Source organism: Rhipicephalus microplus, unplaced genomic scaffold, assembly GCF_043290135.1.
Source record: "Rhipicephalus microplus isolate Deutch F79 unplaced genomic scaffold, USDA_Rmic scaffold_13, whole genome shotgun sequence".
NCBI lineage: Eukaryota > Metazoa > Arthropoda > Arachnida > Ixodida > Ixodidae > Rhipicephalus > Rhipicephalus microplus.
In genome coordinates, this window is record NW_027464586.1 from 33,810,574 (window position 1) to 33,835,471 (window position 24,898).

A 24,898-nucleotide genomic window follows, 5' to 3' on the forward strand; every position below is an offset into this window, starting at 1 on the left:
GGGACGCGAGTTCGAGGCTATTACGGACCATAAACCATTACTGGGCTTGCTTTCTCCCGACAAGCGCGTGCCTGAGATGTGTTCACCGCGTATCATGCGTTGGGCTCTGATGCTTGGTGCGTATAACTACAAGCTCATGTACCGGCCGGGAGCAAGCATTGCCAACGCGGATGGTTTGAGTCGCCTACCACTACCAGGGTACGCTCAACCTGTGGAAAGGCCAGCGGAAGTTTTCATGCTGGAGGCTGCTTATCCTGAAGTGCTACGGTCGACTGTAGTCGCGGAAGCTACTTCCAAGGACCCAACCTTAGCGAAGCTACGAGAGGCCTTATGGTCTGGAGCTGAGCTACGTGACCCCGAGTTCAGGTTCTACACAGATCGAAAACTTCAGATGAGCGTGCAAGAAGACTGTATACTTCTCGTATCGCGAGTGGTCATCCCAAGTGCATTACAGCAAGAAGTGTTGCGACTCCTTCATGAGGGGCACCCTGGAATGACCAAGATGAAGGCTATCGCCAGGAGTCACGTCTGGTGGCCTTCGTTGGACGAGGACATTACCGCTGCAGTTCGCCAGTGTCAGATCTGCCAAGAACACCAGAGGGCTGCACGGCCGGTAGCGATGACGCCATGGCCGTTTCCGGACAGACCATGGTCTCGCCTTCATATTGACTTTGCTGGACCTTTGAAGAACCGCTACTTGCTGATCGTTATCGATGCATTTTCAAAGTGGATAGAGGCCGTTCCTATATCTACACCATCGGCAGGGGCAACTATCCCATGCCTGAGGGTTATGTTTGCTACTCACGGATTGCCAGACGTAGTGGTGTCCGACAACGGACCAGCGTTCGTGAGCGAGGAATTCAAACTGTTCCTGCATCGAAATGGCATCAAACAAGTATTGACACCCCCATACCATCCAGCGTCAAACAGGGCTGCAGAACGGGCAGTTCAGTGCATCAAGTCAAAGCTAAAGAAATCGGCTGGAGGGAATTTTTCATGCCAACTTGCCCGTATTCTTTTCAATTACAGGATTACTCCCCACGAAACTACCGGGTGCTCACCAGCGGAGCTGATCATGGGCCGTAAGTTAAAAACTGCTCTAACGTTGTTGCATCCAGACATGAAAGCTAAGGTCTTGCTGAAGCAGCTCAAGCAGAAGATTGTCCATGATGGTGGAGCTCGAACCACACCACCCGCAAGACCCGGAGACTACATCTACGCACGGAATTTCCGTTCGGGGCCAACCTGGATGCCCGCAAGAGTGACTGACAGAGCCACCGATAACATCGCTGATGTCGTTTTGTCAGACGGTAGGTGTTGGCGGCGCCATCAAGAACACCTGCGGCTGAACTTCGCCCCAGTTAGTGCGCCTCCTGGACTGCCGCCTGAGCGACAGACTTCTTTACCGACGCCAGTGTTACCGCCTGTGCAACAAGCTACGTCAACCACGGAGTGCGTGTCGGAACGAGCGGGTGTGCAACCGGCTGAGAAACTAGTTCCGCTACCCAGGAAGTGTGAGTCGGAGCAATCGAGTCCAGTTGCTGAGCCGTGTCCTGAATCATGCAGCGAAAGTGGGACCGCAACACGCGATCTGGTTGTGCCTACTAGCCATGACAGTACGCCAATGCTGCGAAGAAGCACGAGGACAAAAAAACCAGTTGTGCGTTTCTGACCACGAAGGCCGCTAAACTATCGTTGTTTTGTTTGTTGGTGGGGAGGAGTGTAACATAATAGCCACCGCAACACGTGCTGATATGTGATGTGTGATATGTGATATGCATCGTGTTACGTCAGCACCAGGTTGCTATAAAAGATGAGTGCGTAGGAAATAAAGGCTAGTGTTTTTTCCACGGTATCAAGTGTGCTGTTCTTCCGTCAGCTGCTCTCCGCGAGTTGGCTATGACATGTAGCGAAGGCTACGGAGGCGGTTTCCGCAAATTCGTGTTGCTCCGCAAGTAGCACGGCAGCTTGCGGCCGATTTTGGTTTCGCTTGCTTGCATCGTTGAAGCGTTTAGAAAAACATTTGGGGAGAGACAATTCGATTGTTCACTGTAAAATCTCACTGTGACACCACAAGTATATTTTTTTAATGTTCGTGGCCGCTCAGTGACCCTCCACATGTCCCTACGTCATGGACGCCATGTTTACTTTAGGAAAGGGCTTGCCGAAAAGGTGGTGCTGTCTAAGGAAGTTCCATAATAAATGAAGTAAGTTCCATAATAAATAACGCAGTATTTATTTCAGCAAGGCAAATGAGATGTTATAGTGTCTATAGAGATATTATCAGTAAATTATTGTACTACTTTTTAACGCGGTAGCAGGCATGCATTTTGGTTCTGTTGTTTCCAGGGTGCTGTTACAGTGTACTAGAAGGGGTAGTGCTGTCAAGTTGTCGCCGAGTGTGAGCGCTCTTTACCTCGCTGATACCGCTAGTTCTCCACATCTCGACTTGTTCGCCAAGCCTAAGTCGACCTGTTCTGTCACCATGAGTAGCGTACGGCGGCAGGCCTTCACAGCACAGCAAAAGCTTAAGATCATCGCTGTCGCCGAGGAATTTGGAAATCGCGAAGCGGGAAGACGGCACAATGTGGATGAGTCCTGCGTGCGACTGCGGAGAAAGAAGAATTAGAGCCTACAAGCCGCGCACCGCGACCATAGGTCATTTCGTGGCCCCAAGACCGGTGCTTACCCTGAGCTGGAGGGGGAGCTAGTAAAGTTCATCGAAGATGTGAGAAGCAGGGGTCACGCCGTATCGGCCGAGATGGCCCAAGTGGAAGCGCGGCGACTTTCGAGTGAGCTAGGCCTACCTCACGAGTTCCGTGCGAGCCACGGATGGCAGCACCGCTTTATGAAGCGGCAAGGGCTCTCAATCAGACGGCGGACTACAATATGTCAACGCTTGCCGGCTTCTTATGAGGAGAAGCTGCTCAAGTACCAGAGATGTGTAATTGGCTTGCGAAAGCAGCACAATTACATTTTCTCGCAAATCGGCAATGCGGATGAAACTCCTGTTTATTTTGAAATGCCGTTGGACACAACGATTAAGAAGACGGGCAGCAGTTCGGTGAGCGTGCTGATCGGCTGGAGCACGAAAGTGCGCATCACAGTCTTGCTTTGTGCCCTCGCCGACGGCACGCAGCTGCGACCGTACGTCATCTTGAAAAGGAAAACTCTACCAAAGGTTCATTTGCCTGCCGGTGTGGTGGTGCACGCACACGAGAACGTGTGGATGAACAGTGACTTGTTCGTAGACTGGATCAAGACGGTATGGGAGAAGAGGCCCGGTGCGATGCTCGCAAAGAGGTCCATGCTCGTTCTTGACTCGTTCCACGGCCACACAACTGAGGAAGTGAAGGACCGCCTTTCACGCAACGGCACCGACTTAGTTGTTATACCCGGTGGAATGACGTCAATGTTGCAGCCTCTAGATGTGTCGCTTAACAAGCCCTTCAAAGCGCATGTCAAGCGCTATTACGCCGAGTGGATGGCCGAAGGCTGCTACGACTTGACGCCGACAGGACGAGTCCGAAGGCCTGATATTGCCCTATTCTGCAAGTGGATTGTCGAGGCATGGAAGGCCATTCCAGGTGAGATGGTGCGAAAAAGTTTCAAGAAATGCTGCATCACAAACAACATGGATGGAACCGAAGATGACCTTGTGCATAATAGTGAGGACTGCGGCTCAAGTGATAGCTCTAGCGAGAGCAGCGACAGTGATTGAATTGTGACTGGCCTTGCAGACAGCGTATTCTGCTTGCTAAATGAAGCTTTTTCTGTCTACATATGTGCTAAGTTGCTTGAGCAGTAGCTTTTGTACAGCCTTTCCTGTATATCAAATGTGCGGGCAATACGCGAGGATTTTTTTTTTCTTTCTCGGTGAGCTGAAAGTGGGGGTGCGGATTATATGCAGGGGCGGGTTATACGCGCAAAAATAAGGTACTGCCTGTGCTACATATGGGTTCTGAAACGTCTGTGTTTTCTCACCTTAACTTGGTCAGTGGTCGCATCTACATCCTTATTTGAATACAGTAATACCTCATTAACTCGAAGTTTTAAAACCTGAAGAATATTTCAAGATAAACGAATTTTCAAGATGAGGAAAGTAGTGCTAATTGCCAAAAAAATGAGTTTTTTTCTTTTTTTTTTTCAGAAAAGAATCGCTACATTTAAACCTACTTGTAACCAACCTTCATATAAGGAACTCCTCAATATAACAATGTTTTTCTATTCCCCACCGTTGCTCCATGAAGCACACATATTTGCGACATCTAGGTAACAAAGTAACACCGGGAGACAACCTTGATATAACGAGTTTTCCGGACGGACAATCTAGGAATTTCGCCCGGGATTTTGCCATTTTGGTACGAACGTACATTTTCCGCGACTGCCCCGCCGCCACTTCGTCAGCGGCGATGCTCACAGTGCACCAGGCGAGAGCAAGCACTCGTTATTGCGCGCGGCTGAGCGCGAGGTGGGCAGGCGGGCCTGCACCCCACGAGCCAGCATTTCCACCGTTCGAGCTCCCGTGGGCACATGCTCAAGTGTGCCCCCCCCCCCCCTTCCACTTCAAACCAAAATTTTAATAAACTACTTTCGCGCATTGTCAGTGCCATGCTTTCAGTTAGTGCACACATGTGGGGCCATGCTGCATATGGTGGGCGTTTTACCGAACAGTTTTTTGCGGTATCCGTGTCTGCGTCCATGTCGTTTGCTCTTTATTTTGCGACGCCCTGCACACTTGCGTAGTTTGACTGTGAAGCATGATGTGGCCCCCGATGACCTTCAGCTTTGCTTTTTTTTTTTATTTATTGGGATACCAAATATATGGACAGTCTCAACTGGGTTTGTGCCATCGCCGCCACAGCCACCGTTTTTCACCGTATATGTATAGGTATCTATATAAGTATAAAACTCAAGAAAGACAAAAAAACCTGCCCACCCTCGGCGCCCAGTTGTCACGATGTGCGGTTGCGCGTTTTATCTCCCATGCGTACTTTGCCCCGCAAAGAGGGGGGGGGGGGGGTAGATGATTGTGCCCGCGCTTATCCTTCGATGGGGATAATCGCGCGCTTTTGACTGGAAAAATTGTGTTTAGTTGCCGGGCACACAAAGATCACTTCGCTCGCTGGACAGGTGCCGTTTGTGAAAAGAGTGCGCTTTTCAAATATAGTGAAGTAACAACTGGGGCACTTTTTAATTTGCACTCATATCTGTACCTGTGGTTACGTTTCATGCCTAGTTTTTGTTTACTCAGTGCGTTGAGTGTTGAGCAGTAAATGTTGTTATTTCACTCTTCTCCTGTGTGTGAGGAGGTTTATTAGCCGTTAGAGACAGCGTGAAGAACCGTCCAGCGATCGGCACAGCAACGAACCGAAGCACGAGCCGAGAAAGCCGGGCCCGAGAAAGCCGGGCGTTGGCAATGCTGCTTGCTGCAGGCACCATCTTCTTCACAATCGCCCCCGCTGAAAAAGGAGCCATCCTGGCGACCTGAGAAGTTTCAGGGAGAGGCTCATGATACGGTTTTAGGCGGGAAACATGAACGATGTCATGTGCACGTCGGCGCATGTCATCCGATCGGGAAACTGGCTCAATTAGGTAATTAACCGGAGAGGTTTTCTTTAAAAACGGTGTAAGGCCCCTCGTACTGGGGGACAAGTTTCGATGAGAGTCCCGGAGTTTGTCATGGGATGGCAAGCCACATGAGAGACCATGGGGCATAGCTGGGATCCGGAAGGGAGGTGCAACGGTTCTCTTTCTGGCGTTGCTGCTCGTCCGAAGTGAACTCACGGGCGAGCTGGCGGCACTCTTCGGCTTGTCGAGCAGCATCGGAGATAGGTGGACATTCGGAAGCATCAGGACGGTAGGGAAGTAGAGTATCAATTGTGTGGGAAGGGTCGCGTCCATAAAGAAGAAAGAAGGGTGAAAATCTCGTGATTGTTTGTATTGCAGTATTGTATGCGAATGTGACGTATGGGAAAACCCAGTGATTGTTTGTATTGCAGTATTGTATGCGAATGTGACGTATGGGAAAACCCAGTCCCAGTTGCTATGATTAGATGCCACGTACATTGAGAGCATATCACCAAGCGTGCGGTTAAACCGTTCCGTTAGCCCATTAGTCTGCGGATGGTATGCTGTCGTTTTCCGATGAATGACGTGGCATTCCGAAAGCAGAGCTTCGACGACCTCGGAGAGGAAAGCGCGGCCTCTGTCACTAAGGAGCTCTCGAGGTGCGCCATGTCGAAGGATAAATGGACGTAAAATGAAAGAGGCGACTTCCTGAGCGGTAGCGCTCGGTATAGCGGCTGTTTCGACGTAGCTTGTTAGATGGTCGACCACCACTATAATCCACCGATTGCCATCTGGTGTCAATGGAAGGGGGCCATAGAGGTCAACGCCAACACGAGCAAATGGCTTGGCAGGGCACGGAAGTGGCTGCAATTCGCCAGTCGCACGTAGTGGTGTTGACTTGCGTCGCTGGCAGTCAGGACAGCACTGCACAAATTTGCATACAAAATTGTACATGCCGCGCCAGTAATAGCGATGGCGAAGGCGTTCATATGTTTTGAACACCCCGGCGTGGCCACATTGTGGATCGTCGTGAAGAGAGGCGCATACCTGCGATCGTAAAGTGCGTGGAATGACCAGGAGCCACCGGCGGCCATCAGGAGAGTAGTTGCGTCGATGGAGAAGTTGATCGTGGATGGCAAAATGGAAAGCTTGACGTCAGAGGGATCGAGATACCGGAAGGTTGGGCGTAGTGGATAGGTATTCGAGAAGAGATGCGATTCACGGGTCACGACGTTGTTCGGTGGCAATTGAGTCAAGATTTAACAATGACAAGGTCTGGAGGCACGTGTTTCTGCACGTCGGATCTGATGGCAAAGGTGAGGGGGACAGGGCTTCAGTGTCAGAGTGTTTGCGTCCGCAGTGGTATACGACGCGAATGTCGTACTCCTGGATGAGGAGTGCCCATCGCGCAAGGCGGCCAGAAGGGTCTTTCAGCGCGGAGAGCCAGCAAAGCGCGTGGTGATCAGTTACTAGATCGAACGGGCGGTTTTTAAGTACGGCCGAAACTTTCCAAGCGCCCACACCAGAGCCAAACACTCTTTTTTCTGTCGCGCTGTAATTAGTTTCGGCTTTCGTCAGAGTGCGGCTAGCGTAGGCTACAACGTATTCTGAATAGCCGGGCTTTCGCTGAGCGAGGACAGCGCCTAGCCCGACGCCGCTGGCGTCGGTGTGCACTTCGGTAGGAGCCGTCGGGTCGAAGTGGCGAAGAATAGGTGGGGAGGTGAGCAGACGGCACAGAGTAGTGAAGGCAACGTCACATGCAGGGGACCAGGAGGAGAGGTTCACGTCACCGCGAAGAAGCTGGGTTAATGGTGACATGATGGATGCAAAATTGCGAACAAAGCGCCGGAAGTATGAGCATAGGCCTACAAAACTACGAAGTTCCTTCATGGTCGTCGGCTTGGGAAATTCTGCGACTGCTCGAAGTTTTGCTGGGTCAGGTAATACGCCGTGCTTGGACACGATGTAGCCTAGGATAACGAGCTCGCGTGCAGCAAAGCGGCATTTTTTCAGGTTAAGCTGCAGGCCAGCGTTGGTCAGACAAGTCAAAACGTGCCTGAGGCGAAGGAGGTGCGTAGGAAAGTCGTGCGAGGAAACCACGACATCGTCGAGGTAGCAGAGGCACATATTTCACTTGAGGCCACGTAGCATATTATCCATAAGTCGTTCAAATGTGGCGGGCGCGTTACAAAGCCCAAAGGGCATGACGGTAAACTCGTATAGTTCATCAGGTGTAATAAATGCAGTTTTTTGGCGATCAACTTCAGCCATTGGAACTTGCCAGTAGCCAGACAGCAAATCTAGCGACGAGCAGAATTACGCTCCGCGAAGGGTGTCAATGGCGTCATCAATGCGCGGCAAAGGATATACGTCCTTGCGGGTTATCTTATTCAAACGACGATAGTCCACGCAAAATCGGATAGATCCGTCTTTCTTACGCACCAGGACGACAGGAGACGCCCAGGGACTGTGAGATGGTCGAATGACGTCTCTACGAAGCATATCTTCGACTTGATTGTTGATGGCGCGGCGTTCTTCAGCGGAGACACGGTATGGTCTTTGACGCAGTGGCTGGTGTAGGCCGGTAACAACATGATGCTTGACTTGCGACGTGCGGCCTAGTTGAGGTAGCGACACATCGAAAGAATTGAGGAACTCATGCAGAAGATCAAGCAAATCGGCATGTTCGGTGGGAGTGAGGGTGTTGGCAATGGCGCTGGAAAACGTAGACTCCTCGAGGGCTAACAGTGATTTGGGTGGTCGCAGTAGTCATCTGGGACATCAATCAAAGACGAAGGGTCGAGATCCTGCACGCGGCCGAGACATTCCCCCGCAAGCAAAGTGACAGGTGTGGAAAGCGGGTTGAGTATGAACATATTGCTTCTTCCGGCGGCAAGGTCAATCGTTGCGAAAGGCAGCGGCAGAGCTTGACGACTCGTGAAGATATCGAAAGGCATAAAAAAGACTGTAGCGTCAATGTAGGCGTTGCATGAAACTGGAACAAGTGCGAAATTTTCAGGTGGAATATCGGTTTCTTCATGCACGAACAACTTCGGCGGCTGATGAAGAGCGTCAAGTAATGGGACATCACAAAAAGATGAAAACTCAACTTCAGCGCGTGTGCAGTCGATGACGGCATTATGGCGGGATAGGAAGTCCCATCCGAGGATGACATCATGCGGACAGACAGCGAGGACAATAAACTCCACAATGTAAACAATGCCTGCGATGGACACTCTTGCAGTGCAGGCTGCGAGAGGCGTTACTTGCTGTGCACTTGCGGTGTGGAGCGACAGTCCCGAAAGCGGCGTCGTGACTTTACGTTATACATGGCAGACATTAGCGGCAATAACAGAAACAGCGGCGCCAGTGTCTACAAGGGCGAAAGTACAATAACCTTCAACATTTACTGCGACCACGTTAGCAGGAGAGGGGCGAGGGCTTAGACAGTTCGAAAATGGCGCAGTTCTTGCCTCTTGAACTGCGGTGCTTAGTTTTCCTGGTCAGAAAGTCTGGGCCGGCAACGCATGGGGGAGGGCGATCGCCGATGAGGAGAGGGTGCGCGCGGCGTCACAAAGTCGGGGTCGTTGGGAGGGGCATAGCGAGGTGACGAGACCGGCCCATATTGCGTGAAGGGTTGGCTGCCGGGTTGCGACGATCGGACATAGTCGCCAAACGTCTGAGGTCGACGGCGGCAGTAGCGGGCAACGTGTCTAGGAGTGAAGCAGGCGTAGCATATCGGTCGGTTATCGGGCGTTTTCCAAGGATTGGCGACTGGTGGTGCCGCCCAAGGTGCAGTATAAGCAGCCGGGTGTGCGGGCTGTGAGCGCGAGGTGTAGGGTGGTTGCGGAAGCCTACGCACAGCGTCTGCATATGTGAACGGCACTACGACAGGCTGCATCACTTGCGAACAGGCGATAGGAGGAGCCACAGGCTGCGCTGCATGCGTTAGGGGTGCAGCCACAGGCTGCGCGGCTGGCGGATAGGCGACAGGAGGGCCTAGCGGCTGCGTGACACGCTGGCAGTGAACACGGCTGGATAGAGGCGGCTCGTGGTGCGCAAGAGGAACAGCTTGGGCAACCTCTTCCGAAATAGCAGTGCGAAGTGGAGCAGGTAGACGGGTGGTGGTCTCGTGAGTGAAGGGCACTAGGGAAAGTTGGCGGGCGACTTCCTCACGGACGAAGGCTCGAACTTGCTGAAACAAGGGTGAATTGTCAGGCAGGGTGTCGAAACTGGACAGTGACTCACCACCATGCTGAGGCTGCCGAGCCAGAGTGCATTGCTTCTTCAACTCGTAGTAGCTCTGACACAAGCCGACGACTTCGGAAACTGTGCTCAGATTTTTTACCCCGCCGCGGTGGTCTAGTGGCTAAGGTACTCGGCTGCTGACCCGCAGGGCGCGGGTTCGTATCCCGGCTGCGGCGGCTGCATTTCCAATGGAGGCGGAAATGTTGTAGGCCCGTGTGCTCAGATTTGTGTGCACGTTAAAGAACCCCAGGTGGTCTAAATTACCGGAGCCCTCCACTACGGCGTCTCTCATAATCATATAGTGGTTTTGGGACGTTAAACCCCACATATCAATCAATCAATCATCGTGCTCGGATTTCTTGCCAAGAGCATTTGAAATGCGCCGTCGTAGATGCCCTTCAGGGTGTGTTTGACCTTGTCAGATTCGGGCATGGTGTTATTCGCATGTCGACAAAGGTCGACGACGTCCTCAATATAACTGGTAAAGGTCTCGCCAGTCTGCTGAGAGCGGACGCGCAAGCGCTGTTCTGCCCGCTGCTTGCGGACACAGCCGGCCGACCGAACACTTCAGCACATGACGTCTGAAGACGCTCCATGTGGGGATGTTGTGTTTGTGGTTGTTAAACCACAATTCGGCGACGCCAGTGAGATAAAATATGACGTGGCCCAGCTTGTCCTCTTCATCCCACTTATTATTGGCGCTCACCAGTTCGTAGTGCTCGAGCCAGTCTTCGACGTCGGTCCCATCCGCACCGCTGAAGACCTTCGGGTACCGTAGCCTAGGATGGCCAGGGCAGTTGAACTGGGGCAAAGGCGTCGATGTAGTGGCGTTGTCAGTCATGACAGGTGGTAACGTGCGGCTTCGCAGCTCCAGGGTGTAGCAACGGGGATTAACAGCACCTTCCACCAAATGTGAGGACGTTTATTAGCCGTTAAAGACAAAAACGAGACAGCGTGAGGAACCGTCCAGTGATCGGCACAGCAACGAACCGAAGCACGAGCCGAGAGAGCCGGGCGTTGGCGATGCTGCTTGCTGCAGGCACATCTTCTTTTTCACATGTGTATGTTTTTGTGCGTCATTTGTGCATGAGCAGCGCACTCCACGTTTCGATTTGCTGGCCATTCGTAGCGTTACATACCAAGTTGTTGCTATCACATTCATTGCTTGACCCTTGCGGCGAAACTGTGACTTTTCCTCATTTCAGACGGCCGTGTCGTCACCAACGAGCGGATGTCAGATTAGGCGCTGATGGAAACTCTCCGAGACCACAGTGACGACGAATCTTCTGAAATCGACTCATCACGCGCTTCCGTCTTGTGCCGCGCTGTGAATTCGCAGGCTGATAGCTTTCACGATTAGCAGATTAGTTCTCGCAACATGACGGGGTATTGAATGCAATGCAATGAACGCGATAGCAAAAAATTGTAATGTTATAAGAAGTAAGGCTGGCAGCCAACTCTTTTGAATCTGATATCGCGGAACTCCTACAAAACGCTGGTGTGAGCAAATACGGCCGCTCCAGGGACAAGTGCTCTTTTCACACAATCCCTTCACGTTGGCGTCTCTCATAATCATATGGTGGTTTTGGGAGGTTAAATCCAGCATATCAATCAATCCCTTCACGTTGAAACCACACTGATACTCGCTGAGATAGCAAGCGTATCAGCGATTGTGACCGCCCTTAAATTCAAGTTCATTATTGCTACTCGAGCAATCCCCCTTCCCCTGATTGTTTTATGCTAGTTCAAGACTGGTGGTTTACTTTCTGTTTGAGCATTCGACAGCAGTTATAACACGTGGGAGACATTATCTTATGCACTTTCCAGGCGATAGGGATGGGCCGACTCATTTGATCTCTGCTTCAGTAGCGCTCGCGCGCTTTTTTGCGCTCGTGAAAGTTGCCATGCGCAGGGGCATGTTATTAATTTGGACTTGTTACGGAGCATGATGTTGATGGCGAAAACCCGTCGATAGGGTTCATATAATTGCTATCGCAATAATAACGCAGTTTTTTTACTGTAAAATAAGTGTGTTGGGTTAGGTATGCCTTCAGCCCTCTTTTGTTTAATTTGCACATTTATTTTCCAAATTTTCATACAGAACCTGCATATAACGAAAACCTCTTTGTAACGAATTTTTTTAGGAATTTATTAATTATTATATCCAGGCTTAACTGTACTACCTACTGGCTCTTCTGCGGCAGTTTCTTTCTTTCTTCTCGTGCAGGTTTAAAGGGAAAAAAATAACATACAAGAGACTTTAGGTAGGTTGTGCCGCACTGCCATTTTATTTAACAGAGAAAAACTGCTTAATAATGCTTTGCGGTCGTACTCGGGTCTAGGAAGGTGTCCTCCAGCTTCTTGACACATCAAATCAGTCTATCTTCCCGGTCGCTGCACTCGACCTTATTTTGGAGCAAGCGGAGCACATTTCTTGTTTCTGAAGGCCGTCGTCTTTGCCGTCCGTCATTTCTCTGGTCACCGCCACATCCTGCTCACGCAGTGCGTACTCTAGAAAAGTCACGTCATTTTCGGCGGCACCATTACCTGTAAGCTTGATGACCTCTTGACAAAGTTTCTCAAAGTCTGTGAAGTCATTTGTCTCTGCTGTCTCTGCTTCTGGCAAACTGGCGGCACGTGAAAACCCAGCACGCGCAAAGTAGTTGGTGATAACCGCTGCATGAACTTGCTGCCAAGCTCTGCTGAGAAGGTGTACTGCTCCCAGCAGATCAATTTCGTAGCCTTTGCCATTTTCATAAGACAACAAAATTCTGTGAAGAGGCTGTTTTCGTAGATTTTTCGGGCCACTTTGATGACACCTTAGTCCATTGGCTGCAGAACAGATGTCATGTTTGCTGGCAGAAACTCGATGGTCACTGCCTCCAAATTCTCTATATTGGTGTGGTCTGTGCAGTTGTCGGTAGTAAACAGGGCTTTTCTGTTTTTCTTGGCTATCTTGTTATCTATAGTGGGAACGTACTCTTCGAAAAAGTAGCAGTTATCTATGCTGCTCTCGACGAATAAAGTATTACGTCGCGTGAAAGACGTAAACTACGAAGTGGTTCCGGACGCTACGTCGTCACGATGGGTACAACCAAGACAACCGACCTCTGACATAGTTCACGTGGTGCGCATGAAGCCTTATTTTGCGCATTCCTAAAAGGCCACTTTTCCTGTGTTTTTTTTTTTTTTTTGTGCTTCGACAATTGCTTCATCATTGGTGAACTTATCGCGTGTAGCATTTGAATATTGGTGCCCTCTTTCATTGTTTAGGCTTTTTTTTTTTTTTTGCAATAACTTTACAGCATCAGGACGATGCTCTTTCTTTTTTTTTGTTGAAGAGGAATATTGCCACTTACTTCTAGTAGTGGGACGTATGCCAAGGCGAAGGCGCACACCGAAATAAAGAAAGAAGTGCGCTTGGGCCCCCACTCTGGCAAACAAGCCCAACCGACGCGCTTGGTTAGAGCCCTGTTGCTCAGACGTCAATAAACCTTGTCGACACCCCTGGAGCGACGTGACAATATTGTTCCTTTTTTGAAGTGGTCAAATGATCCGCTGCTGCAACTGAAGTTCATGTGCCCCATTTGCAAGGCCAGAGCGTCTGCCTTCTCTATCATTATTGCTGTGGTGATGGGAAGGTTGGCCGCTCTGGCATTTTGCAGCCATACCATCAACGCCGCTTCAACGTCTGAGAACTTCGACCATCAAACCCGCTTCCACTGGCTGGAGAAGCTCTGCTGATATCCATCCAGCACCTTCTGCTTTTTTTCAGCACCGTCGAAAGCGTAGAGAAAGGTATGCCGAATTCTTGTGCAATGCTCGATTTCGTTCGGACTCCTTTCTCCACTTCCTTAATTAAAGCAACCTTTTTTTCCAGCGTTAGCGCCTTGCACTGCTTTGACGCCACGCTTGCCGCACTCACGCTAAGTTGTTCCACCAGAAACCAGCAGCTCCCAGCAGAAAGCCAGCAGGAAATTTTCACCTGGGGTGAAAAAAAAAAAAAAAAAGCTTCATTACGTAGCTTTGGCTGTGCTGCCACAGAAAGTTGTCACGGGGTATAGATAGAAACATCAAGATTTTCATGAGAGATGTTTGGCTTCATAGTGTCAAGTGTCGCTGCACGCTTCCTTCGGTGGACCAGCTTGTCTAGCATCGTTTTTCATACGGCCTTGTTACATTAGAAGGTCCTGTACAGAAGATGGCATGCCACGTCTATACCTGCCAGCTATCTCGTGTTGTTGGGGACGAGGAGGAATAAACGTTGATTTTTCTAAACGGTGTAGCGGTGCAAGTTCCGCATCCACCTTAGGTTGAGAGGTCTTTTCACCCGATCCCCCGATTGTACGAATGCTATCTCGAAACTCGCGAAAAGTGGCTGCGAATTGGGTTCTCACGCCAGTGACTAACTACAAGCTCCGAGAAGTACTAATCAAATCTTTCATTAACTATAAAGGCACAGGTTCAACACGAAGCAAGATTTACTTGAAGACACAATAGCCTCTACCTAATAGGGTCCCAAGGCAGAGCCTTGACGTAATTGAGCAGTGCCACCATTCTTAGGCTTACGGAAGGCCCTATGGGTCATGTTCGTGGCTTTCAGCTGCTCCTGCTGCTGTCACCAGTAGCGAACACAAAACTCATAGACTCTGAAGTGCCTGCCAGCGGCTTTGTTTCTATTCTTTAGTGCATGATCGATCATTTGCAACTTGAAAGCAGCCACAGCACACCGACACGCAAGGGTAGGCAATGCTGCTTGATTTCTAAGTGCATTTACGCGCTGATGTCCAGAGCACTTTGAATATATAAATCCTAATGCTGTATTTTGTATACTTTCTAGTTTTTGTATAACTTGTTTTTTTTTTGTTTTTTTTTTTTGTTTTTTTTTTTTTGTGGTTTCCACACAATATTATCATACTCAATAAGCGGCCTCACTAATATTTTATATGCGGTTAACTTCACATACGATGAACCTGCAGGCAGTTTTCTTCACAAGAATCCTGGTGTTTGGAAGGTATTTGTGCACGTGTTTTCAATGTGAACATTCCATTTCATGTCTCTTGTAAAGGTCACCCCCACCCCAGATATTCATCACTACTGAATCGTAACTCATTAGTCTATAATTGAAACTAAGTATCACCTTTTTATGAGTTATAATCATGTTCTTAACATTAATTTTCGTGCTCCACCTGCCACATCACTGAGCTATTTTGTTAAATGTATTATTTAATTTGAGCTGATCATCAACTTCTGCCGCAAGTGTAAATAACTAAGGCATCGGCATAGAGCCGTAACTTCACTCCTTTAGCGCAATCAGCGATATCATTGACGTTGGAAAATCATTAACATTGGAAAATAGAAAGTTTTGCTGCTCCAATGTGCTTCAATATGAAAATTTTGCTGCTCAGAAAATTGCTCCATATCGGAAGACCTCCGTGGCGTCACCGGGTTTTTTTTTTTTTTTTTTTTTGCACTTGCCAACTCAGAAATACCTCAAACTATGTGGGTCCAGACGATGCATAGCATATAAAGATATCTCATATGCTACTTTAAGAAGGCTCTGCTCTTGAAACGCAGTTCAGAGGCAGAGCGGTGGGGTTTTGTGAACATAGCGGATACGGTTTTTGTTGTCGGGAAGTGCGTGTATGAATAATGCCCGTGCTTGGTCGCAGGTCCTGAAGATGCCCTGCTGCCCCTGGCTCCCCCAAACACGTATGGTGGATACTTGCCACCACCCCTCCAGGTGGGGCACCATTCTGTTCCTCTTGCAAACTCACACTGCTTAATAAAACATGTGCAAAGTGTGGCGTTTTTAAAGGGGCTGCCCCGGAATGACTACACAGAGGCGAAGAGCTCCTTTTTTGTTCGCGACAATGGCTTGGTGAGCTAGTTGGTGATGCGACGGGTATCTCCTTCTTTCGTCCCCATCCACCATATTTAGTCGCAGAATTTTCGCACCCCTAACATTTATGATTGTTTGAAATAAGAGCGAACAGCATGGACAGGGACAAGCCTTTATCGAACAAGCCCTTATCCCTGTCTATCTTTGCTCTTATTTCAAACAATCGTAAATCACCAACTCGCCCACTCAACCATTTTGACAAGCCTAATTTTTAGCCAGCTTTTTTTTAAAAAAAAAAACTATTTACTCTCAAATTTTGGGCTCTCTGACCTACCCGAGCAACCGGGCACACGCCTCTGGTGAGCACAGTCATACACGAGCTGCAAGTGCAAAAACCTTCTTCCAAGGGCGATCCCTAGAACTCTACCCCAGCCTGCTTAATGCAGTCGCCTCCCTCTTCTACTGTTTGTCTCCCTTTATCTCTCTATCCACCGTGAGAGTGCCTGCTCGTGTCAGGGCAGTAACAATTTTTTGCATCAGAGGAGTGCAAGGGCCTGTTGTGCCAAGTGTATGCCTCGTTTTGTGAATCCGCGCTGCAATGCACGCTTAGTTGGTTTTGAAAGGTTAGGTTTTGCCACCCATCTGTAGCATTTTCACTGTTCCTTTGCAAAGGGCTAGTTTAAACTTGCTGTTATAAAATTTGCCAAATGAAACGGAAATGGGGCTACGGTCATACATTTTAAGGCAAAGTTGTTCGTGTGGCGGCCAATTTATTTGTTTTCTGTTGATGCACACCAAGCAGAAGCAGCAGCACATTTGCAGGTTTTTAAATGGAAAATTGATCTCAGCGGCCCAGCAGTACTTCTTTATAACCACATTAGATATAATATGATGGAGATTTCTGTGCATGGCGTATTCAGCACTGCTGACGTTTTCGAAGAACAAATAGCTTATCTGTAACAAAAAAAGCAATACATAAATTAGAAAATTGTTAAATGTAACGCATATGTTTAAAAGCTTTGAAAAGTCGGCACTATATGCAGTGGTTGTGGTGCTAACAGAAAGATAATCTTGCCTTAACAAAACAGCATCAGTTCATCAAAATGTTCATTGCACATGCTACGCAGTACTTGTAGGGCTGGCAAGTTGTAGAAAATTTTGATTAAATTCACAAAACACTGTAAGTATTTAGGCCCAATTCATTTCTTGTAAAGAGCATTTTTTTTGCATAAATTTTATGAAGTTCCTGCTGGGCTACTGGAATAATCGTGTTTGTACGTAATTTATAAATAGTCTGACGAGTGGCACTCACTCAATGCAAGAAAATAGAACAGATATACCTTATTAATAATAAATTTAACTGGTGATGCATCATTTGCGACAGAATGAAAATTCTGAAGAAATGCATTACTTTCAGAATAGCATGGCTCGCCATCGTTGCGTACTTATTGACTAACTGGAACTTTCAAACTGTGCCAACATCTGAATTGACAACTTTCTCAATATCAATAAATGAAATCGCGAAGTTGCTGAAGCTAAGATTACATCATAGCATTTTTTTTTTCAAGAGCGGAATTGCACTAAAGTAGACCCAATAATACTGAGGAACCTTATTTCGTTGAAGCTTTACGTAAAAAAAAAAATACACCCGCTGCTGAATTTAGAAGGTAGATGAACGCATGGCTTTCTCGCATTCAGCACCAGCCTTCATATCTATTTTACCTTTTAAGTATGACTGCACGATCAAGTTAATCATTTCGAAATAACTAATAACACACCGGCGCCAACCCTAAATCGCATGGTGTGTTAGTAAGATGCATGCATCGTCAGCGAGAGGCTCTCCCGCCAGAAATGAACAGGAACTGGCTACGCACCGCACGTCAGCATACACAACCAGTGGCTGGGCGGCTGTCCTTCGGACTGGGCCGGGACATTTCAGTTAGTTTCAAGTTTTCCCTGAAAACATTGTATCGCTCATTAAATAAATATGCCGAATTAAATCGGTGCTCGAGCGCTGTACCGAAGAACGTTTCCAATATGTGCGGTTTCTGCTTGTAACATGAGAAAACTATGCCATGTGCATTCTCGCCTAGACGAGCTAGGAATACAGCTAGGACTACGCAGCACCCGCTTCTTAACACAAGCGCTATTTTCGCCGCCATAAACCTGACCGCCAATTCACTTATGGCACTGAGTGAACAAGGGCAAATGCATCTACTAATGATACTTACTCACCTTCTATTTCAACTTGAATAAAAAGTTCGTCACTGCACATCCGTGACAGCCATGACATCCACCCGACTTGGGAACACGGCGGAGACGGCGCGCGGTGGAAAGTGGAAGCGAGCATAAACGGTGCATGTTTGTGTACTGGCTTAACAATAGATGAATTGCAGTATTTTTGATTACTTTTGTACTATTACATAAGCACTTTACAGCCGTTGCAGTTTGTGGGCTTCTGAAAATTGCCGTTGTGGATGCTTTGCTGAACTATTTTCCTTTAGCGTAGTAGGGCTGTGCATGGGCCAAACTGCATGCGCGCAGTTGAAAGTGTGCAATATAAACACCACACAGTGCACTTGCTGGTACACTTCTGGTTCTTTAGATGAAAGGGGAAAAAAAAAAGAGGTATTCAGTAGGAGGAGCCAAGTGCGAACTGAATTAATGACCGGAAAAATGATCGGCCATGGCTATTCTGTAGCTGCTCGTCTGAATTCATGACAAACTGCACCAAAGAAACGAACACATCCGCTTTAACCACTTCCCTTTTTTACTGCTTGTACGTATTCGTGTGCCAGGAATTTCTGTCGAATAGTATATAATACATAAAAGTAAGTATGCTTGATGACTAGGCAAATTCTGTGAGCATTGGCCAGCAACTATGGTATGCGTCAGGAAAGTCCTTAGTCTCCACATTAAATATCACAGCTATTTTTAAAAACTTTTGTTTCATTCTAATTATTAATAATGGCCAACAACTAACAGAAACGCACACTTAAAAAAAAAAAAAGAAGATTTGAGGCTTTCGCTACCATCTCGCCCATATTTTGCTTGTAGGCCATGCCCTTTTCTGTCACGCTGTCCGGGCATTGGCCAATGATAACGGAAGCTGATGGGAATCCAAGCTGTTTCCACTCATCAGTGATTGGCCAATGCTGGTACGGATGAATGCAGTTGATTGTTGAGTAGCCTGTTCGAAATCCTGCTTGTTCCTTTGGTTGATTGAATTCTAATCTTGTCTTAATTCTATTAGCAATTACCTTTGTAAAAAGCTTGTGTATGACAGAGAGCAAGCTGACTGGCCTGTAGTTCTTCTAATATCCTTTCTTATGCATTAACAGTGCACTTGAATTGTTAAAAGACTGCGTATAGTTAGGACATGTAATAACCGCAAAGCCACACCACGAGATTGAAGTAACTAGAAGAATAAGAATGGGGTGGAGCACATTCGGCAAGCACTCTCAAATCATGACTAGTAGATTGCCACTATCCCTCAAGAGGAGGGTACATAACAGCTGTACCTTGCCGATACTTACCTATGGAGCTAGCAGAAAATTGGAGACTTACAAGAAGGGTTCAGCTTAAATTGAGGACGACGCAGTGAGCTACGGAAAAGAAAATGATAGGTGTAACCTATCTTAAGAGACAAGGAGAGAGCAGAGTGGATCAGGGAACAAACCAGAGTTAAGGATATCATAGCTGAAATCAAGAATAAATGGACATAGGCCGGGCACGTAGTGCGTAGGCAGGATAACCGCTGGTCATTAAGGATAACTGACTGGATTCTCAGAGAAGGCAAGCGAGTGAGGGGGAGACAGAAAGTTAAGTGGACAGATGTGATTAGGAAGTTTACAGGTGTAAAGTGGCAGCAGCAAGCACAGGACTGAGTTGACTGGCAGAACATGAGAGAGGCCTTTGTCCTGCAGTAGACGTACTGGTTTATTAATGCATTCCCAGTCGGCCAACTTGTAACTTAGCGACAGAGAGCACACCTCCAAGCAAAGAAGCTGGCAATAAGCCAAATTCGAGCTGCATATTGTCAGCTGCAAGCTTTATTCCAGCTCGAACCAGGTGAAATCTGGCCTGTTTCTAACTGGAAGTTAGTCCCTTCACAGCTGAACAATCGTCACATTCAATTTTCATAATACTTTGACTTAGAGAGGTACCAATGTGCAGGTTAAGTTTGTTCCCCTCAAGAGCAGGTAGTTCTAAAGGTGCTGCTTTTTCGAAAGTCTGTTTTGTACACGCATAATACACAAATGTTGATCCGAAGTAATAATAATTGTATTTTATTAAAAATCTGTTATACACTTTAAATAGGTAATCTTCCAGATTCCGGTTGCGCTCAATGTATTGAATAATTCTGGATGGGATTCCACAGGGGACCTTGATTCACATCACAGGTGTCTGTACTGTAGAGAGTTGCCTAGGGATGCAGGCAATGTATAACAAAACAAAAGATTCATTGTCCATGCAGACTGTGACTGCAGATATCAATCTGAAAAAAGTGCTACTTGCCGCCCATTCACAAGAAGCAGTGCGCACGAGGACATGAATATCAAGTGAATTAGCTTTTGCATGTCTACAGCGCCGTTAGTTCACTCAGCAAAGAAGAATTAAGCACTGTGTTTATACATTACATGGTGACTGTAGGAACATGGCTTACACCAACTGGCATACATATGCGCATTCATTTAACATCGCTTGCACCAACATACAATGACAGTGAGCTTTATAAAGCACAGAAACTTTTGCGATATGCACGATTCGCTTATATTTGAAATAAATAATGCAACTTATCTGCATGGAAGATTGAAGGCTGTGAAAAGTGGTAGGCCTCGATCTGCACTCACGAAATCAAGACCCTGCATACAGCACCAAAAACAGCTGAAATAGGCTGATATTCACTTGCTACACTTTTCAGAGATGAAACTGATGCAAATATAAACTATTTCATGTTAATGTCGCACAGATTCTAGAGGAAACTTGCTACTAACACGCGGAACGAAACAAAGAAACACAAGTCACGATAGTCACAAGAAGGGTACAGCATGTGTAGTATTAAACTACAGCGCTAAGGCGTCATGATAATTTATATGTTATATTGGATCACTATTTCTGATTGTTTTACCTGTAAATAAATGGTACAACTTTTTATTCTGCAGAATTTGCATTGTTAATAGGTAACTGTTCCGCATTTTAAAAAAACATCAAGAATAGATATGAGACTAATACTACTGAGGAGGGAATGAGAATGGCGGCAAATTCAGTGCTTGGCAATGCTAGCAATGCGGTGTTCGTTATGGTGGCATTAGCCTCTCTAGCAGCATTGTAGCAGGTGAGAGTGAGCTCACTGCGGTCTGATCTTAACAGTGATTGGTAAATGGTCAGAACAAGAACACTAAGTTGCACGAGTAATCAACCGCAATGGCGTTGAGCCACTTGTTTGCTCAGTATGATTAAACCTAAGTTAGACGTTTAAAGTAGCAATATTTGTGTGCCAACGGGGTACTGGATTCAGTATCCTCTTATTCAAACTTTTGAAAGCTCGAAAAAAGTGTGTTTTTTCTCAGCGATGTACTTATTTAGGAACTTAGCCATAGGGAGCACTTGAGATCAGGGTAAAATGTGCACGACGTACCACGTGTGGCAAACATTCTAAATCGTCTTTTATAATGACTGGCATTCATTTTTATAGGGCAAAAAAATAAACTAAATAAATACACGGATACATGATTGAGAGAGATAGCTCTGTCCTGACTGTATTTTTCGGACTACAGAAACAAATGCCAGCTATTGCAACCAATTAGTCCGCTTTATTGCCTTGACTGATTTAATTAAGAATGCATGCAATGATATATTGTCACTGGTGCATTCACTGATAGAACTGGGTCAAGCCAGCCGAAAACCAGCAAGTCAGCCGCTGGTTTCAGCAGCATCATGGAAGAAAACCATTAACCTGCTGGGACCATTACAGTCAATGGGTTGCCTACTGGGATCAGCATAAAACCATTAGGCACCCTGCTAGAACTAACGGAAGACCAGTAAGCACACTGCTGGAACCAGTGCACCCAGCATGAAACCAGTAGGTTAGTTGCTCGTTCCACCATAAACCAGCAGCTCCCAGCAGAAAGCCAGCAGGAAATTTTCACCAGGGGTGAAAAAAAAACTCTACATATAAACGTAGCTTTGGCTGTGCTGCCACAGAAAGTAGTCACGGTGTATAGGTAGAAACATCAAGATTTTCTTCATGGGAGATGTTTGGCTGCGTGGTGTCAAGTGTCACTGCACGCTTCCTTCCGTAGACCAACTTGTCTAGCATCGTTTCTCTTACGGCCTTGTTACATTCGAAGGTCCTGTACAGAAGATGGCATGCCATGTCTATACTTGCCAACTCTCCCGCGTTGTTAGGGAGACTTAAAATTTTTACCCGATCTCCCAATTGTACGAGCGCTATCTCGAAACTCCCTAAAAGTGGCCGCCACAAGAGGCAGTTTTCTTTTTTTTTTTTTTTTTTATCGCTCGCATGGGTCAGCCTACACCCTTTCTTTTGCAACAGTTGTGATGCTGTGGAAGAGCACTCGCGGCTACACTATTGCCGTATTTACTCGCATAATCCTCGCACTTTTTTTGCCAAAAAACCGATGAAAAGTTGGCGGGTGCGAGAATTACGTGGGGAAAACTTTCTACGAAAACATACAGAGCGAAAAAGAAAACGAAGTTGCTGCAAATCGGGATTCTCACACCAGCAACTAACAGCAAGCTTTAAAAAGTACTAATTAAAACTTACCTCAACAGTAAAAGCAGAGGTTCAACACAAGACAAGATTTATTTGAGACACAAAAAGTGAAAGCATATAGTCGAGAATTAGCATACCATACGCAAAGTTTGCGGGCGTAGCGGAAGCGTTTGTCGCTCAACAGGGGCCCTCAAAAGGTAAGTGTGGCACGTCAGTATTGGCCTGATGGCTATTTAACAGAATCGCCCGCAGTTTCCTTCTGAAAATAAAGTTTATCATCAATCCCAGTTTTAGGCACATGGCAGGCCCAATGCGTCTTGGTGGCTTTCAGCTGCCGTCACCAGTAGCAGTCACAAAACTCGTAGACTCCGAAGGGCCTACCGGCGGCCCTGTTGCCGTTGTTTAGTGCATGATCTATCACTTGCAACTAGAAATCAGCCGTACAGCTTCAGTATCGCCTCATAACGTGATAAGATTACCGACACTACATACAAAACACGCCGCAACGCGCACTGGCCACTTCGGCTTGGCTTAGATTGAATCTCTGTGCAGTAGTTCACTTGATGCTTAAAAGATGGCGCCAGATGGCATGCGCTATCATCATCAGTGGCTGGAAAAAGCACACGACATTATTGCAGCAGTTTTTGGGGGTGCGACAATTACTCGAGGAAAAAAGAAATCGGATTTTTGTTGGGCGATGTGGGGGGTGCGAGAATTATGCGAGTGCGAGGATTACGCGAGTAAATACGGTAGTTCTTTGTAGCCGTACTGTATAGTACGGCTACTAAGTACATATGCCACGCATATGGGCGAAGGCCGGCAGTCGCTAGATGCACTTGCCGCCGTACCGAAATAAAGTGAGGTAAAAGGTATCGCAGCTTTTGCGTCTGTCTTGGCCCCCACATTTTGTACACTACCGTATATACTCGTGTAAGGGCCGCACTTTTTTTTCGAAAATTTTGCTAGGTGCGGCCCTTACACGAATCAGGCCGATTTAGTACAGGCAGTACAGGCCAAAGGTCTGTACTGTTTATGCAACAGTAGCAGAGTGCAAGAGTCACAAATGACATGCCAGAAATGTTTTTATTCGGATTCCATTTCGCTGTCCTCGTTCTCGGAGGAGCTCGCCTCGGCGTCCGCGTCTTCCCAGAGACGGTCATCTTCGGTGCCGTTCATGGAGTTCGAAATTCCCGTTACCTTGAAGCTTTTAGCAACTACTTCTACTGACATGGCACGCCACGCATTCAAAATCCATTCACACACCTGTTGGAGCGACGCCCGCTTCAGCCGTCCTGTAGGGGTCTTCTCGTGGACGCCTCCAGCCATCCATTCAGAGTAACATCGGCGAAATTCCACTTTGAATGGTCTGTTGACGCATACGTCGAGCGGCTGCAGCACACTCGTCAGGCCACCGGGAATGACGGCCAAGTCCGTACGAGTTGCGGCAACTCGGTTCTTGACGCGGTCGGTCAAGTGGCCCCTAAAGCTGTCCAAAACAAGGAGGGCTTTCCGTTGTAACAGCCCTCCAGGTCTGTTTGCCCAGACGGTCTTAATCCAGTCAACGACCAGTTCCTCGGACATCCAGCCCTTCTCTTGCGCACGTACGACGATTCCCTGAGGGAACTTCTCTTTTGGGAGAGTCTTCCTTTTAAATACGACGTACGGCGGAAGCCTCCTGCCGTCTGCCGTGATGCACAACATCACAGTGCACCTTTGGCGTTCTGCACCAGTCGTGCGCACAGACACACTTTTCGCACCTTTTAAATCCACTGTGGTGCTTTCCGGTGCATCGAACCACACAGGTGTCTGGTCCGCATTCCCAATTTGGGACAGGTCGTATTCATGCTCCCTCCTGAGAGCATTCACGAAGCGATGAAACTTAATGACGTGGTCTTCGTACTCGCGCGGCAGTTTTTGGCAAATCGTCGTTCGGCGCCGAATAGAAAGCTGGTTACGGTTCATAAACCGCGTAGCCCAGCCCCGACTTGCCTTGAATTGTGCCGGGGGTATTTCCATGTGGCGAGCGATGCTGAGGGCTTTGACGCGTATCATGTCAGTCGATACGGCGTAGCCGTCCCTTCGTGTGTCGACGACGTAGTTGACGAGCTCGCTTTCGAGTTGCGGGTACTTGCACTTTTTCCCGCGAAACGCCTTTCGGCTCCTGTTAGTAGCGGCGAGGGCATCTTTCTGATTCATCCAGTAACGCACGCGCTTCTCATCGACGTCGTACTTTCGTCCAGCTTCCCGCTTCCCGTGCTCCTCGGCATAGTCAATCACTTGCAGCTTAAATGCTGCAGTGAATGATCTCAGATGCCGGCCCATCGTCCGTCACGTGCGCTGGCTTCTGCAGGGTTCACTACAACCAACAAAGTGACACCGACGACACCGATCTGAAGTCGCGCTGCCAACGTATCGACACGATGCTAGGAACGATGCCAACAAAGAGGCCGCACAAGGCAAATATGGCGGCGCGCTGTCAACAGCGTGGTCGGCGCGTC

General features: G+C 47.8%; 1 protein-coding gene across 7 annotated transcripts in view; it reads left to right on the forward strand.

Annotated features, from left to right (window-relative positions):
- Positions 1 to 24,898, forward strand: part of LOC119163012 (uncharacterized) — a 434,320-nt gene that overhangs the window by 406,774 nt on the left and 2,648 nt on the right. For all 7 annotated transcript variants that reach the window (XM_075882725.1, XM_075882727.1, XM_037414895.2 and 4 more), the window contains one exon: positions 15,492 to 15,562. In XM_075882725.1, coding sequence (XP_075738840.1) covers positions 15,492 to 15,562 — 71 coding nt within the window. The remainder of the gene's footprint in view (positions 1 to 15,491; positions 15,563 to 24,898) is intronic.